The following is a 15,823-nucleotide window of genomic DNA, read 5'->3' as shown; positions in this document are numbered from 1 at the left end:
AATCAACCGTACATTTCACGAAGTTCTATGAGCTAAGTTTAATCGATTCGTGTTCCTAGGCTGTTATCACAAGGCTATACAAAATGTTACCTATTTAATACTATTCATGCATGCATATTGTAAATAGCAACAAATAATAACAATTCCTCCAAGGTCAAGTTACCGTAAAGAACATGATCCTGTATAATAACTTCATACTTTTTAACGTAACACAATAATTTGACAAATGATTTGATTAAAAATAGTCTGAGATTAAAATTCTTTATTTCCATCTATCTGTATTCAATGAAGCAACTTTGATAGATGCCGCTACAACATATTTCCACTTACATACGTCTAGGAATTCTAAATGCAGTCTTGTAAAAAGTCCACGTATGTAAATAGTTTCCATAGCAACCTATCAGTTGGTAATATATGGTAACGATCCGGGCGTGCAAATCTGGAGTTCATCTTCCTCCTTATACGGATGGGACATGCCTGCAATGAACGAACGTGCATAAGTGTCTTTAAGACCACCACTTATTATATCTTCCTGCTCGTTTAAAACTATGACTCACATTTTATCCCCCGAGACGTATCCGAAAATAAGCATTAATCAGCCAATGTCACAAATATCAAAAGCAAGTAAAATGTGTCAAACTTCGAAGAAATAAAAATTAATTCAGACAGCAATGTCGTGCAACTGCCGTTAAAACTATTAAAATCCCGGCAAGTGTTAAAATGAAAGGAAAACAATGGCGATGTGCTGATAGACGCAAAGTATCTGTCAAGAGACGTCCGTCACGACTGCGCACTTCAAACATCCAAAACGTGTCTACCCATAGCCGTGAGCTGAATTGCCATACAATGTTCTCAAAAGAAATACAAATTTTCGTTGAGATACCTCGTCATAAAATAGGTCTCTAACAGCCTGTAGAGCAGCTATAACCCCAATTACTTAATGAAGCAGATTGTATTACAAGCTCGCGAAATAAATTTTCTTCGATCAATATCCCAATCTAAACATTCATAAACAACCTTCACTCGTTACCCGTTCGCCAAATCTGTTCTCATAATTTTTGATATTAATGCGCAAACGATTTTCACATGCAATCGTTAAACAAACGATTTCAAAACAAATCTTCTGGCAACGTGTCCGATTTGAGAGGACTTCTCAAATTGCAGCAGTAAATCCGTGCTTGATAGTCGACCGTGCGAAACACTAGATAGAATCTCCATTGTCCATATTTGTGCAGGGCACGGCCAGTTTGGGGTCAGAGTGAACCCTTATTATGTACGGCACTAGCTTGTTGCTTTTCAAGCGGTCGCAATTATGGAAATTTTCTCTGGAAACGTGGCCCGATTAAATATGCTTTTGGACCGTCTCGTAAGGATAGTGGGAAATGTTGCGTCTCGCTACATTAAGTTGGCAAGTTGAGTGCCAATTGGAGTTCTTTATGTTACATAGTGCCTCCGGACCGACGACGGTGGTTGCGTTTGTTTTGTATGTTAACTTTATATATTCCCTGTTAAGAAATAATTCTTCGTGTTGTACAGACACAAATTATGCTGCTCCAGTTCAAGCTTTTTGCAATAACAATTGAATATTTCAGTAGTAACTGCAACAGTGGCGCAGTGCCAACCGATATTAGAGTAAATTTTTAGCACATCCCCAGGATGTTGATAGCCAGACATTTTAGCCTCAATCAACAATGAAATTTAAATTAACTTAAAATCGGGTTAAGTGTTCCAATAAATCTCCACACAACCAAACCATCTCTATATAATTGTTCAGATATTCAGAACAGCGGAATCTAACTGGAGCACAGCACATGTATTTATTGGCTCCAAATCTCGATGCGTCCATTACAAAATGCAGTAGCATTATGAAGTTTATTGGAACATGTCCAATTCGCGATGCAGACATTGTTTATAGCACAAAAAAAGTTTATGATTTTGACAGTCGGCTTGGAAACGAAAATTGTTTAGTTAGTCACTCAATCATATTTTATGAGAGCGGATGCGGAAAGTTTGGACACAGAAAATGGTTTTTGCGGTAAACAACGTGAACTACTTCGTGTCCTAAATCCAGATAAACAGATCAAAGCTGAAAAAGAAAATAAAAGTTTGCGGATCTTGAAAGTAGACTGGTGGAAAATAGCAGTTTGTAACGATGAAGTAGGCAAAAATAAACTAAGTCATTCTCGACGACATATCTGCATCTTCAAAGGTCGACAGCACATGAATGGTTACAACGCATTTACTCCGCCTTTTCGCATTTTTTTTTATTTAATAACACATTACAACACTTAATGAATTAGTGGTACGTTCTAAGTTTTGGTAATATCTCTAGTACCTTTTTGTGGTCCACACATTAAAAAGCCTAATGAGTTTCTTTTGTATCCTCAACTATCTCACTTCAGTTTCCACATTATATAAAAGACCTTCAAAGCGTTGTTCATTTTGGACATGATATGATCCAAGTCATTTCACCAAATTCATCAAAGTATACGAATGAATGAAATATAGAATGAATACGGCCAACATCAAACGAATTTTCATTCCACACATGTATGTCGGTAAGTTCATCACAAACGAACAAGTATAAAAAGGATTCGATTTACAACGAAAGCGCTCGCGACAAGTTAGGCGTAAAAATACCAAATCCTGTTTAGGCATTGGAATGCGTAAACAGTGCTAAGAAACTATTGTTTACCTTGACTGTAGGTACCACAGTACCACGTATGGCTACCCCATTTTTGATTTTATATATGGTCAGATTGTGATTGGTCCCTTTGTTCTAATTGTTTTTAACAGTTAATGGTTCTTTGAAATATGAATAAGCAGTAGCAGCAGTTTAGGTTTAGAACTACACCGTACACACTTCATAATTTGTCCTCATGTTACGATCATCGTTCTCGATCGTTCGCTTTTTAATAAGTCATCTTCAAGCGTGAAAAAAAGGCAAATAACTTTAGATGCATGGATTTTCTTGGCCTTAGACAGTAGCAAATTATTTTATTCAGATCTACAGACCTTCGATGTATCCTCCAAGAGATAAACGGAAAAATTGTTTTACCCAATTGTAGTCTTCCATAAAGGATCTCCAATCCTGTCTTATTTACATCAAAACAAATAAATTCCCAGCCAGTTAATGAATAAACAATTTAACTGCATCATAATGTCCTCCAATATCATTACATTTTACAACTTCGTCCTCAGTATCGGCCGTCTTGATAAGCTTATTTTTAGTCGCCCATATGTCATACAGTTTGACGTCGTGCATTGCGGATTTTTATCTTATCGTTGTTACTTGCAAACATTGGCTTAATGTCGCGTTCTGACTGCATTGCTCGTGGAAAGATGCCGACGGGCGAATCTTGAGATTTTGATTTAGAGGACTGGTTTATTGCCTGTGTCTACTTCAGTGTTCTCTTGAATCCATTTATTGTTTAGCTTATGAGTTTTTATCAATATATTACCTCTTTGGGTGCATCAAAAAAATGTACTTCAATATTTTCTTACATAAAATATAAGTGCTATGGTAAATTTTATTAGTGTTCTTTCATAATTATTTGCAGCTATAAACATTGCATGCATGTTCGGAAAACGGTTATTGCATGTAACACCGCCCGAACTGACGCCCCGATCCCGTTTCCCATCGCTTCAATATCACTGGCATAATAACTTTATTTTTATAACCGGCTGTACGCACATGCCTTTGCCTGCACTTCTTCTTTTTCATTGCATGTTTTACTCGTGCGATGCAACGGGCGTGTTCCACGAAGAATTTTCAACATTCTTGCGTGCCAGGATTACGTGTTATCTTCAAGTCATGTAATAAAGACGAGATTAAATCCTTTTTTTGTTCCTTCTTCGAATATTGTGGGCGGTGTCCGAGCTATGGCTTCTTTCGCGAACTTAGATATTTATATTGTTCATTTGCAATAATAGAATTTGCATTTGCAAAGCTCTAGCGCAAATATATCCATATCACGTGCAATCACTAGCAACAGCGACATTTGCAACTATTGTGAAATGTTCATTAAAATTGATTGAACCGTTTATAAGCACCCATTATATTAAGTATCATTACCTACTTATCTATCCTACCACTATTGCAATAGTCAACGTACTCACAATATGTGTGTCTCAACTACCTCTTGAATGCTGTTTATATACGAACGTTTATACAAAGTTGCGCATTATGTCAGACTTTGGAAAAGCCTTTAGCAAAAACTCGTATCTTGTTTTCTCTATATCAACCAGGATTCTGTTAGCACTTTCATCTTCAATAAATACCGTCAATAGCTGGAATTTTGCTTTTTCGTAACATGGAATTCACGAAACTCCTCAGAACTCTGGTTATCCTCAAAGTGGCTACTCGTAAAGCATCATCATCAGTTCGTTAGCAAGGCTGTGTCAAGTGTCCCGACTACACCACTGACGGACAACCGCACGAATTGCTCTTCTACCGTCCAAACTTTCACGCGATGCTCACCCTTTTTCCTAAGACCGAAAGCTGGTAATACCTTGCACTTTTTTGGAGTAAAGGGTGTAAGTGATGACTGAGATTCAATTCGAGTGGGTGTCGAGTACTGTTAGTAGGTGCTACTTGGGAAAAAAACTGTTTACGCTTCTTATTAAGCAGGTATTTACTTTGGTTTATGGTACAGTGGGAGTGAAGATGTGGACCTTTGGGGCTATCGATAAAATATTTTATTGCTTTGCCATCTTTCTGATGGTGGTTTTATTAACATGTGGTTGGTCCGTTTGTGTACTTGTAGCATATTTGCGGCGGTTGGGTTATAGTCGTATTTTTGTTATGGTGATTTTAGTTTCTGACTTAATGTGTAGCAAACTGAAATACTAAAAGTGTATTTTCACTGTTTCTACAGACCTTTTGATAATCTGTCTTTATATATTGTTTTATTTACAAGATTCACTATTTTTTCTTAACATGACCAAAATGTCTCTGATAAAAAGTAAGTACATATCTAAATTAAGCACTTTTACATGTAAATATTTTATAGTCAGAAACTCCGTATTTTCCTCTTCATACTACGTTCTGACTAACCCCCGACGTTTGGCGGATCCGGAAATAGAATCTGCCTTTGAGTATTCCGAGTCAGACGTAGCTACTACCTACATTTCCTTACTAATAAATATTACATTAAAAAGCCATTTATCCTTAAAAGCAATTTAAAAATAAAATAAAGCTTTTTACCGTATTGGTTTTAGGTAAAAGGTATTTTCAAGTAAGTTTGAATAAATAAATCTCTTTGAAGACTGAATTAAAGTAAACTTTTCTTAAATAAACATGATTGGCGTCTCTTCAAGCAAACAATAAATAAAACTCTTGGACTTGGACGCATTCATCATAACCGTACCCTTTTCTTTGCAGTCAGCAAAGCCTATCTTCGTCTTCCACATTTTTCTGTCTGACATCATCTATAATTTCCAGCTATTTCATTTTTCACACCTTTTAATTAATTCATCAATACAAAGACAGCCTACCTGACAACATACGACATACTTAAATGTGAGATTTCGAAATCAAACACTGTGAACAAACATCGCCGTGACACTAGGACCTCTAATTAACACCCTGACGAAATCTATACTAATATTAGAAGAGGAAAACTTTGTTTGTTTGTTTGTTAGGTTGTAATGGATAAACTCAAAAACTACTGGACCGATTTTAAATATTCTTTCACCATTAGAAAGCTATATTATCTGCTAGTAACATAGGCTATATTTTATTCCGGTGCGGACAGTAGCTCCCACGGGACGCGGGTGAAACCGCGGGAAAACGACTAGTAATATACATATTTATCTTTAGCTATGGTTAATATTATAAAGCTGAAGAGTGTCTGTATGCGCTAATCGCAAAAACTGTTGCACCAATTTGAAACATTACTTCAGTGTTAGATAGGCGATTTATTAAGGAAGGCTGTAGGTAACTTTTTATCCGTATGTGTAGAGTAGTTACCACGAGATGATAATAAGTAAAAAAACAGGTTTTGTTGTGATATCTCATACCTTTTGTAGTAGGTCGTACTATCCTATATAATGTTATGAATGCGAAAGTTGGTGATGATAGATGAATGTTTAATACTCTTTCACGCAAAAACTATTGGATGTCTAGTGAAACTTAGCACTCTGTTATGTTCATACTGAGTACCTATAGTATCCCCTTAATACAATGCTTAAACCAACAAAGTAATCCGCAGATTAATACGGACTCTGAGAAAACTAACTTACCTCACGAAAGCTAAGTAACTAACCTACTTAGATTCGTCTCCAGGGCCCAATTTGTGTCTACAACAAAAATGTTCAGAACCTGTAAGGGTAATTTACCACAAAAGGGTATTAGAAACTAAGGTTGAATTCTTTCATATTTATATAATGTTATGTTAGGGTTCAATTTACATCAAGTAATTTTGAAATATACTTGAAAGGTCTTCCCAGCCAAAAAAGGCCAAGTTTACACAATCAGCTAGACTAAATTAAACCGTTACTAAGGCAAACGTACGATAAGCAACAGCAATATTGTGATATATGACGATCAGTGTTATTATAACTTCGGACATAGCAACGGTTTCCTTCATACAACAGCCTACTAAAATGTTTACCTTCATTTGTTTTGTATACAAACACTTCAGGTTATGTTTATAGAACATAGGTCGTGTATAATTTCGTCAACTGAACTTTCGCGGTGACCAATCATTAAAGTAAATAAACAAGCACAGTGTATTAGTTCCTTATAATACTATGCCAAGTTATCAAATGATCCGTCCCGCTGTGGGTTAGCAGCGTGTGTCAGACTCTTACCGTCTTACCACAAAAACTTTTAAACGTCAGTTTATGCCTTGTCTAAAAAAATGTCAAATTATGACGTTGACATATGGTTCATTTTGCAGACAAAATTTTATTAGACAAGTGTAAAACAGGGTTTAAAGTTTTTGTAGTAAGGCCCATACTGACTAAAACCCATCACGTTCCTTCTTAGCCCTTATGTACCAGGGCCGCGGTAACTCTTTAGAACAATACCGCAACTCCGGCAGGCCTTGGCCCTGGTTGGCCCCACTAGGGAATATCGTACCTTTAAACATAGCAACTGGCTTTCCCATACAATTGCCTTCTTAAATGTTTACCTTCATTTGTTTTGTTTACAAACACTTCAGGTTATACAATATGAGGTCGTGTATCATTTTGTCAGCTGAACTTTCACAGTGACCAATCCTTGAAGTAAATAAACAAGCATAGTGAATTAGTTCCTGATAATGTTATGTGTTTAGATAAGTATCAACCTTTTTAGTTATTTGTGTAGGTCATTTTGGCAGTAATAATTAATGATAACTTGAGTTTTTCATTCAATTCTTCTCTGAGATCGCATTAGGAAATTCTATGTGTTCAAAAGGCCAAGTATGTGTTATTGCATTGTTTTATGTGCTTAATCTACAATTTTGATAGAAACCTACGTATTTAAACAAAAATATTGCTATCTGCTACCTACAACATTGAAGGACCAATTCCTAGAAACCGGCCGGTAATCTAGTTAATCCCCAATTAATCGAAAAATGTAGAATAGAGACTGCCAATTATAGGCTCATTTGCATTTTCATATCTCATAATAATCAAAGGATTCTTAGAAATCATTGAATAATTACGATCACCTTGTTATTTATTATACCTAAGCTTTTTTTGATGAGTTAAGCCGTTAATCCTATTATGAAATGTTATTTAATCGGATCTGTAGATAAAACTTACATATTTATGTAAATCATATGTACTTACATAGGCCCATGTTTCTTACTTGTACAAAAATATACTGTCATTTTAGTTTCAAGCAAAGTGTCCTTATGCCTATTACATATAACTCCAAATATCATCCTTGTGTTTGATAGAAAAGTAGAAGGTTTATATTGGTATAATATAAACCTTTTATTTTTTATATAAGAACTAGCTTCTGCCAGCGGTTTCACCCGCATCCCGTGGGTGCTACTTCCCGTATCGGGATAAAAAGTAGCCTATAGCCTTACTCGATAAATGGGCTATCTAACACTGAAAGAAATTTTCAAATCGGACCAGCAGTTCCTGAGATTAGCGCGTTCAAACAAACAAACAAACTCTTCAGCTTTATAATATTAGTATAGATACATCGTAGCTCCGTAAACTACTACCGTAAAACCCATACAAAACAACAAAACGAACCCTCAAAGTTATATATTCCAATCATAAACCATCTTAATGGAAAGGAAATAAACACGTATACTCCTCTATATAGTTGACACAATATAAATGGTTATTTAATGTCTTACAGTTACTTCGCCATAACCGTAGGGGACGCTAAATGATGGTGCGTTTTCTTGCCAACAAACGCTTTCCTTGTGTGGGAAATATGTAGTGTTGGTGGAAAAACTATTCTTAAAATGTGATGGTGACTAATCTAGTAGAGAGTGTGGCGAGTAGTTTAGGGTTGTAATTGTAACGTTACATGCACTTTGCATTTTATAAAATGTTATGGTACCTATCCTTGTTTTTTTTTTTTTTAATTTATATTTGTACCTAATGGATGTACTCTTAAACCGACCCCTTGAACGACCCGAATCCTTGGAAAAATGTTGGCATAATGATAAGATGGGTGGACTCTTAAAATTGGGTATTTACACTTCAAATCTTAATTATCATATAATAGAACTGTTCTTTACCGATATTTTTCAGCGTCGAGCGCTTACTTGTGTGACTTTGCACCAATCGCCTTGAAAAGTTTTACTACTACTTATTGAACTTTTCCTTGCTCAGCAGTTCGGATTTTCTCAAATTCATAACCAGACGTGAACTTTTCTTATTTCATAGATCGAATCGCACCTGCATGTTTCTAGGTATTTCCTGCAACTTTATATTTAACTTGAAATGATTTTCTTTTCAAGGAAATAATTGTTTTTGTGCGTCCAGTTATCTTATTTTTATAAAAGAGTTAATATAATTATACGCTTATTACCTCCGTGTCGGTCACGTCAACTTGGGTTCACATCTAGGTTCATATGTAATAAACGGTTTGTGCTTATTAACGCTGGAATTATATTTCATTATATTCTTTGACCTTTGCTAGTGGCTAAGTTATTTCAAAGTACGTTATCATCATCATCCTTTGGTCCTAGCATCAATTTTATGTATGGGTCAGCATGTCATCTTCCATCCTTCCATGTCTGGCGTAATCTCATAACTCTGTCCAAAAAAACTTATTTTTTTGTGGGTTTTTTTTTTTCAAAACAAATCTTCCAGCGAATTATCTTTCACCTTGAAATTCTTCAATATTGACTTAATAGAGCAAACATCATCTATTTACAGGCACGTGACCGTTATCTAGATTAATACAAATGCGCATAGATAATGATAAGCGCTCTATTACATACTATGCACTTATTACATACTTACTACATGACCAATCGAGACTGTTTTTGGAAGTAGCTGGGTTTCTTCCATAACATTCTTCAATACCCTCATGTAAATGACAGCCAAAAAACGTATTCCTTTTTGGGAAGGCGTTTAAAAATTGATAGGAAGGTTGCTCAGATTCGCTGAAGACTTTATTAAGTATTTTAATTGATTGTCTACGGTCATATAATTAACAATTCTTCAACCTATTTATTTACTAACTTCCAAACAAAATTGGCTTATACTCAGTACCGCCTTTTCTGTGGCCTTAAATGTACCTTTCGGAGCACACAGAAGACTGACACAATTTTCTCCTCTAACATTAACGAGCAGATTATACAGAGTCACAGACACGCCATCGTATCGCACACGTTACGGTGTATTCGAACGGCAGTCTAGAAAACTAGAAACCCAATCTAGACTGCAGCACGATACAGCCTACATACATACTAACACTTGCATTGTTTACGATATACTGATAGTGATGCTGTGAATCTGCCGTCTCGATTAATGTGTGAAAAGTGAGAACGGTGTAAATGGTAATTGATTTTATATCGATGATTGTATGGCTTGGTTTGAAATAAACCTTCTTGGTGCAGAGTTAATGGTGATGGTTTACCTCAACGATATTTAATTTGCCTATAAATATGTTTGAAGAGACAGCAACGTAAATGAAAAGAAGTTACTGAAAATATGTGAAGAGTTTTATTTTGTAACACAACCAATGGTATGAAAACTAATTTATACACTGTTATATTTAACCAGTAATAAAAATTCATATAAGAATGAAAATAGAAGTAAACCTTACCTATTACTAAAAACATAAAGGTAGCTTCTTAAACAAGGTCTCCTTATAAACACTCCGCCATCTCTAACGAGTGACATAAAATCTAATCAGCTCCTAATTTTCACTTAAAGACTTGATGGTTTTCGCAAACGACGTCACGATCGCTGTCTACCTAGATAATTGGCTAGAACATTAATGACGTCATAAATGTACTCCTGGGATTGTAAGCGATGGCAAATTTATGGCTTGTTTGTACACTACGGTATGGGATGGAAGTTTGATGATAAGTAATGGGTTATGGGCTTAGATACTGAACTAGGTATAGATGGAACGGGAGCGATAATTTTGCGTGTACATGTTTTAGAGCTGTTTTAATATTAAAGATTTTGAAATACGCGCGTAAGAAAACGCAAACTTCAACACCGCCCCTTGATTCGGGGATCCAACTTAGGACTCAATATTGAATTCTGCAATTGCCCTTGTCAACAATAGTGATTCTATAATCTCAAATAATGTGACCTTATATCAAAATTATTACAAGAAAATAAGTCAAGTCTAAACTTATATTGTATTGTTTCAGGTAACGAACAAGACCTCCGGTAAAGTAATGGTGCTGAAAATGAACCAGCAGCGCGCCAACAGGCCCAATATGTTACGAGAAGTGCAGCTCATGAACAAACTAAAACATCCTAATATACTCGGGTAAGTGTTGCTTTCCTTTGAAACTTCGTTCCACCCCAGTAGTATAGCAGTTTCCAAGATAATCAAGTCTAATGGTCCTCTGCATTTAATACTATAAGTTCATTCAAGTTTGCAAGCATGTTGGATTCTGGGCAGAGCTAAAACCATGACGTTGAAAATATCTATTCGGACTTTATGCCTTATAAAGGAGAGCAATTAAAGCAAAGTTATTTTAAAATGATAAGGAAAAAGAATCTTACGGCGTGGGCGCTTCTAAATTTCAAGGTCCCTCTAATTAATTTTGAGACGAAATATTAATTTTATTCAAATATCTCGAGTCAAATTATGCATTATTAAATGTTAATTGCAGAACTCCGGAAACGTTTTAGTCATAAATCAGACAAAATATATTATTACAACAATGTATAAAATATCACATTTTGTGAGACAACAGAATTTGTTTGTTCGTTGAGGCATCGTTCGCTCAGTAACGTGACAAATATTTGAGCACCAAAAGAATATAAAATATAACGGCCAAGAGGGTGGCGGGAAGCGGAGCGTAACCAAAGAAACATGTTTGTGGAGTTCTTTGTCCAACGAATTTATTGCCCCACTGCACTACTTCAATTTCATGCATTATTCAAATGCAGTGTGAGAAACAGGAATTATGTGTTTTCTTTGGAACACCAAAAATTCTGGCCATCAATCTAATGTGTTGTAACCTCCTTTGAACTCATGTCATGTCTTCCTTCCTCATCCTTCAATCGTATAAAACAAAGTCGATTTCCCTCTGTTGGTCAAATTAGATCTCCTAAATAACGCAACGGATTTTAATGTGGTTTTCACCAATAGACAGAGTGTATCAAGAGAAATATTATAAACTGTCTATAAAATAGTATAGTAAAACCCGAGTGAAGCCAGGGCGGGAGGCTATTGATTCATAAATTCCGCAGGCGATCCAATACATCTCCCAGTGACTAAATCTTTTAAACCATCTATAAATCATCCTTTAATAAATTGCCCTAAATGATCCAACCTCTATACAAATGTACATATCCGAGCAAAGCTAGATAACAGAAGTCTAGTGTAGCATTCAAGTATTAAAGTGATTTATGATGTTTCCTACATTATACTCCGAATGAAATCGAGCGAAAATGATAACGATAAAATATATTTGCATACTTTAATTTAATTTGTTTTATGTCCCATTTTATATTACGCAGTAGCCACACGTGGCTCAAGGATTGATGATAAAAAGGACAAATAAGTTATGATTTTATATACGTACTTGTTTTTACATACAGATGCCTTTTAACCCCTTATTTCAGGGTCTTTGTCAAAAACGTTTAGAAATATGCATGGCTACATATCATATCAGTTTTATTTTAACCTCCTTGTTCAAAAAAGAAGTAAAACATCCTGGTTCTAAAAACTTCCTTAATGGAAGGGTGAACTCTCCCTAAGCACTAAAGTGTCATTAATTTATTTCCATGCCAATCCTTGGCAATTGAATTAAGGTTCCTTTTACGTCCACTAAAATATCTACAAAGGTTTCCCATTTAACGTCAACTTCCTTTACGGGTGACACAATTTCTTTGTAGGTTACAAAAGTGAAACTAGTTACTAAATACCTATTGACATTACCATATATCTGTAAAGGTTAATAGTATCAAGTACGAGCGATGGGGAGCAAGGCCGAAAAGATCAGTAATCATTAAATACATCATTAGCGTCTTCTAAGTAGCTATTAAGAACTACTGGAGACCTTTACAAACTGATTGCATTTGTATCCATGAAAACAGAATTAGAATTGTTATTTTAAACTGCACATTAATTAACATTTAAAGTATGTTTCAACATTTTATTATCAACGTTTGCGGTCTCATAATTATTAACTTAATAAATGAAATATTCATATGATTTTGGAAATCCCAAAATAAAGTTTACATTAAATTCCAGAGTTTTACCAAGGTTGAGCTCGAACCTCCATCTCTCGTGACATCGAACAAGGAACGTCTTTGTAACTAATTATACCAATGACGTCAGCAGATCATATGTCTGGCTGCAGGATTATTGAAACATAGCTATATTTAACCCGTCAACTATTATATGGGAACTTCTTTGTCCCTGCAAATAACAACAGGCCTTTTCAACCAAAAATCTCTACATGGAGTTTTGTGGCTACAATACTCTTTCTTCTTCATTCATTCATTCATATCATCTTTCGACAAATATGTATGAATGCATTTATTTTCATACACTAAGGCAAAAGTCGTGTCGTCTGGGAATGCGTGGAAAACGTATACATCATCTGTTTATAATATCGTGCAAGTTATGTCTAACTTCATTCAACTGAGATACAATACCGTAGAAAAATTGTTGGCGTTTTTTAAATTTTCCCAGATCAAACAAATCCTTGAAGTGTGTAAAGGACCAACATCCGAAAAATAAACATTCACAAGAAAATCCGTGTATCCCGATATTTCCAATACAAGACAGTACAGTCAATATGTTCACGCCAAGGAAGCCATAACTCTCACAAGATACAAACACTTTGTCCTGCCAAGGAAGATAACATCGCAACACATAACATAAATACAAGATGGCGTAAAAATCATAAGGAATCACATGTCCAGACAGATAAAGCCAGATCACCTTGATTTTAAGCGTTCTGGCAAGGAAACGAGAACGTAATAAGTGTGAATCTTTTGTAGCCACTGTTTTTATAAGACACTTTGTGACCACACCAATTGAGACTGTTTACGATTATTATTCCTCTCGTAAAGTAAACTCGCTTGCCAAAATATTCGCAAACAATTTAATTGCTCGGTTTCCAACAAAGTTATATTTTTTTGGAGCAACTAAGCGTGAGTGCGTGGTATGTTGTTTTATTAGTTTTATGGCGAGCGTTTGTTTTATTAGTTGATTTAGCTTTACCACAGTTGATTATTTTATGAAACTTCTTTCCCAACCTTCAGACGGTATGCAAACAAATATATTTCTTTATTACGGCACTGCACTACATCTTTATAATTGTGATGATCATTCTTAGCATGCGCGTCATATGCGGGTACAAACACGCTGCTAAGTAAAACAAAGAGTATATTCTCTGATTCTTCCTAATTTTTCACGTGTTTTGTGTTCCTGCAAATCCTTTAGTCTCGTTCAATTCTTTTACAATACAAGACTAGCCGATATCCGACATTGAGAAATTAGCCTCCGTATTACTAACATATAATACTTCTTTTATATCATAACATATTTCCCCATATAATAGCATTTTACAGTTTGCCTACATAAATGGTATTGATGCCAGATACCGTATTGCGGTTGGCATACTATCGATGGCTTTAAGCCTCACAAGACAAGTGTGAATTGCATTAAAGAACCTATTGAGAGAATTAACACATTTTTTAAATTTCTCCTCTTAATGTGTGAATATGAATCATGGTGAAGATATTTATGGAAAGGTCAACAAAAATGTTATATGGCTCTTAGTTCGACTTATGTGTATATGAAAGTGTCTCCAACGATGGCAAAAATAAAATTATAACAACCATTTCCATGTTTCTTTGTCCCAAAATTTCCCTGTCCATCCCTGTCCGAAAATTTTCGTAAATGGTGACATCTGCTGTGCCAGACCCTCGCTGATATAATTTTGATAACCTACCGACAGCCTGAATAACACAACAACACTTTTTAAAATCAAGCAAAAAGATTTCATACAAAACTTAAAAAATCGTGATAATGCTTTATGCGGTTTCGTTTGGCTGCAGCGTGCCCAAAAATCAAAACCATTTCAGAACTGTGTACCTACTAAAAAAATATTTGATATTTTTCATGAATACCCAAGTAAGCACATTAATGATTGTTTGTGAATGGTGCGAAACCCTTGCTGGTTGCGATCGCCACACAAATTCGTGGCCACCCTTTGTCCCGTGTTTGTTGACCAAACAACTGAGGCCTGATCGCTATACGTTCCGTCATCTACAGGGAGCTGCGTTAACTTTTATTGTGTTTACTTGAGCTTTTTTATTAATATAAGTATTGTTGAAAATATATCTCATGCTTTTCCGAGATTTGCCGAATTGAAGTGAAAGAAAAATAAAAAAAATAACTTTAAAGAATGGATGAAACACTATACCTTTGTCTATAGAACCCAAGGGGACCTGATGCAGTCTACGAGAAGTCATGGATTAGATTATTATTTATTGCCATTACTTCAACCCCATTTCAAAACAAATGCTTGCCTTATTTCTTGGATGCAATAAGAACTCAAACAACATTGTATGTCTTGTAACACAAGTTGACATTTATATTCCAAATATTTTAATATTCGACTATTTGTAAGTCAAACACGTATTGTTTTCAGAATTCATACAATACATTTAATTCACACGTACGAAGTCATTTCCTGATATCTTGTACGTACCTATTCTCTGGCAGTTTTTTGGTTCTCATTGTTTTTAATATGACATTTTGCGAACGACATTTCTTATTTGTTGTTAGCCCGAATTCAGTTTGCATAATATATTACGAAATGGACCAAACAATGGCACCCACTGTCCCCCATTTCGCCCATTTCCTGCTCGCTTATCTTCGGAAATAAAAACAATGCTTGCACTGTTCCGATTGTTTGTCTTACTTTTTTCTCATCCATCTAGCGCAGCTGTGTTTTAGCTGCTCTTTTTTTTTTAGTTTCACATCAACTGGCGTAGCATACATTTAAAAGGCAACGCGTTTAAATATCAAACCATAGTCCACAATACCAAGTACACGAATGAAGAAATCTGTGAAGAAGATTCAAACGTCGAATTATACAAAGGCACTAAAAGCCACATGATTAACGGTTGAGCAAGTTGCCGCGACCGCGCCTGCGATGATCATCTGTAATTTACGACGATAACCAACATTAAACAAACTAAAAGTGTC

General features: G+C 35.4%; 1 protein-coding gene across 1 annotated transcript in view; it reads left to right on the top strand.

Annotated features, from left to right (window-relative positions):
* LOC124630166 overlaps positions 1 to 15,823 on the top strand; it is a 108,334-nt gene that overhangs the window by 79,191 nt on the left and 13,320 nt on the right. The window contains exon 2 of the mRNA XM_047163893.1: positions 10,791 to 10,912. Within this exon, the coding sequence (XP_047019849.1) occupies positions 10,791 to 10,912 (122 nt within the window). The remainder of the gene's footprint in view (positions 1 to 10,790; positions 10,913 to 15,823) is intronic.

Source organism: Helicoverpa zea, chromosome 5 (assembly GCF_022581195.2).
Source record: "Helicoverpa zea isolate HzStark_Cry1AcR chromosome 5, ilHelZeax1.1, whole genome shotgun sequence".
Lineage (NCBI taxonomy): Eukaryota > Metazoa > Arthropoda > Insecta > Lepidoptera > Noctuidae > Helicoverpa > Helicoverpa zea.
This window is presented reverse-complemented; position numbering and strand designations above follow the sequence as displayed.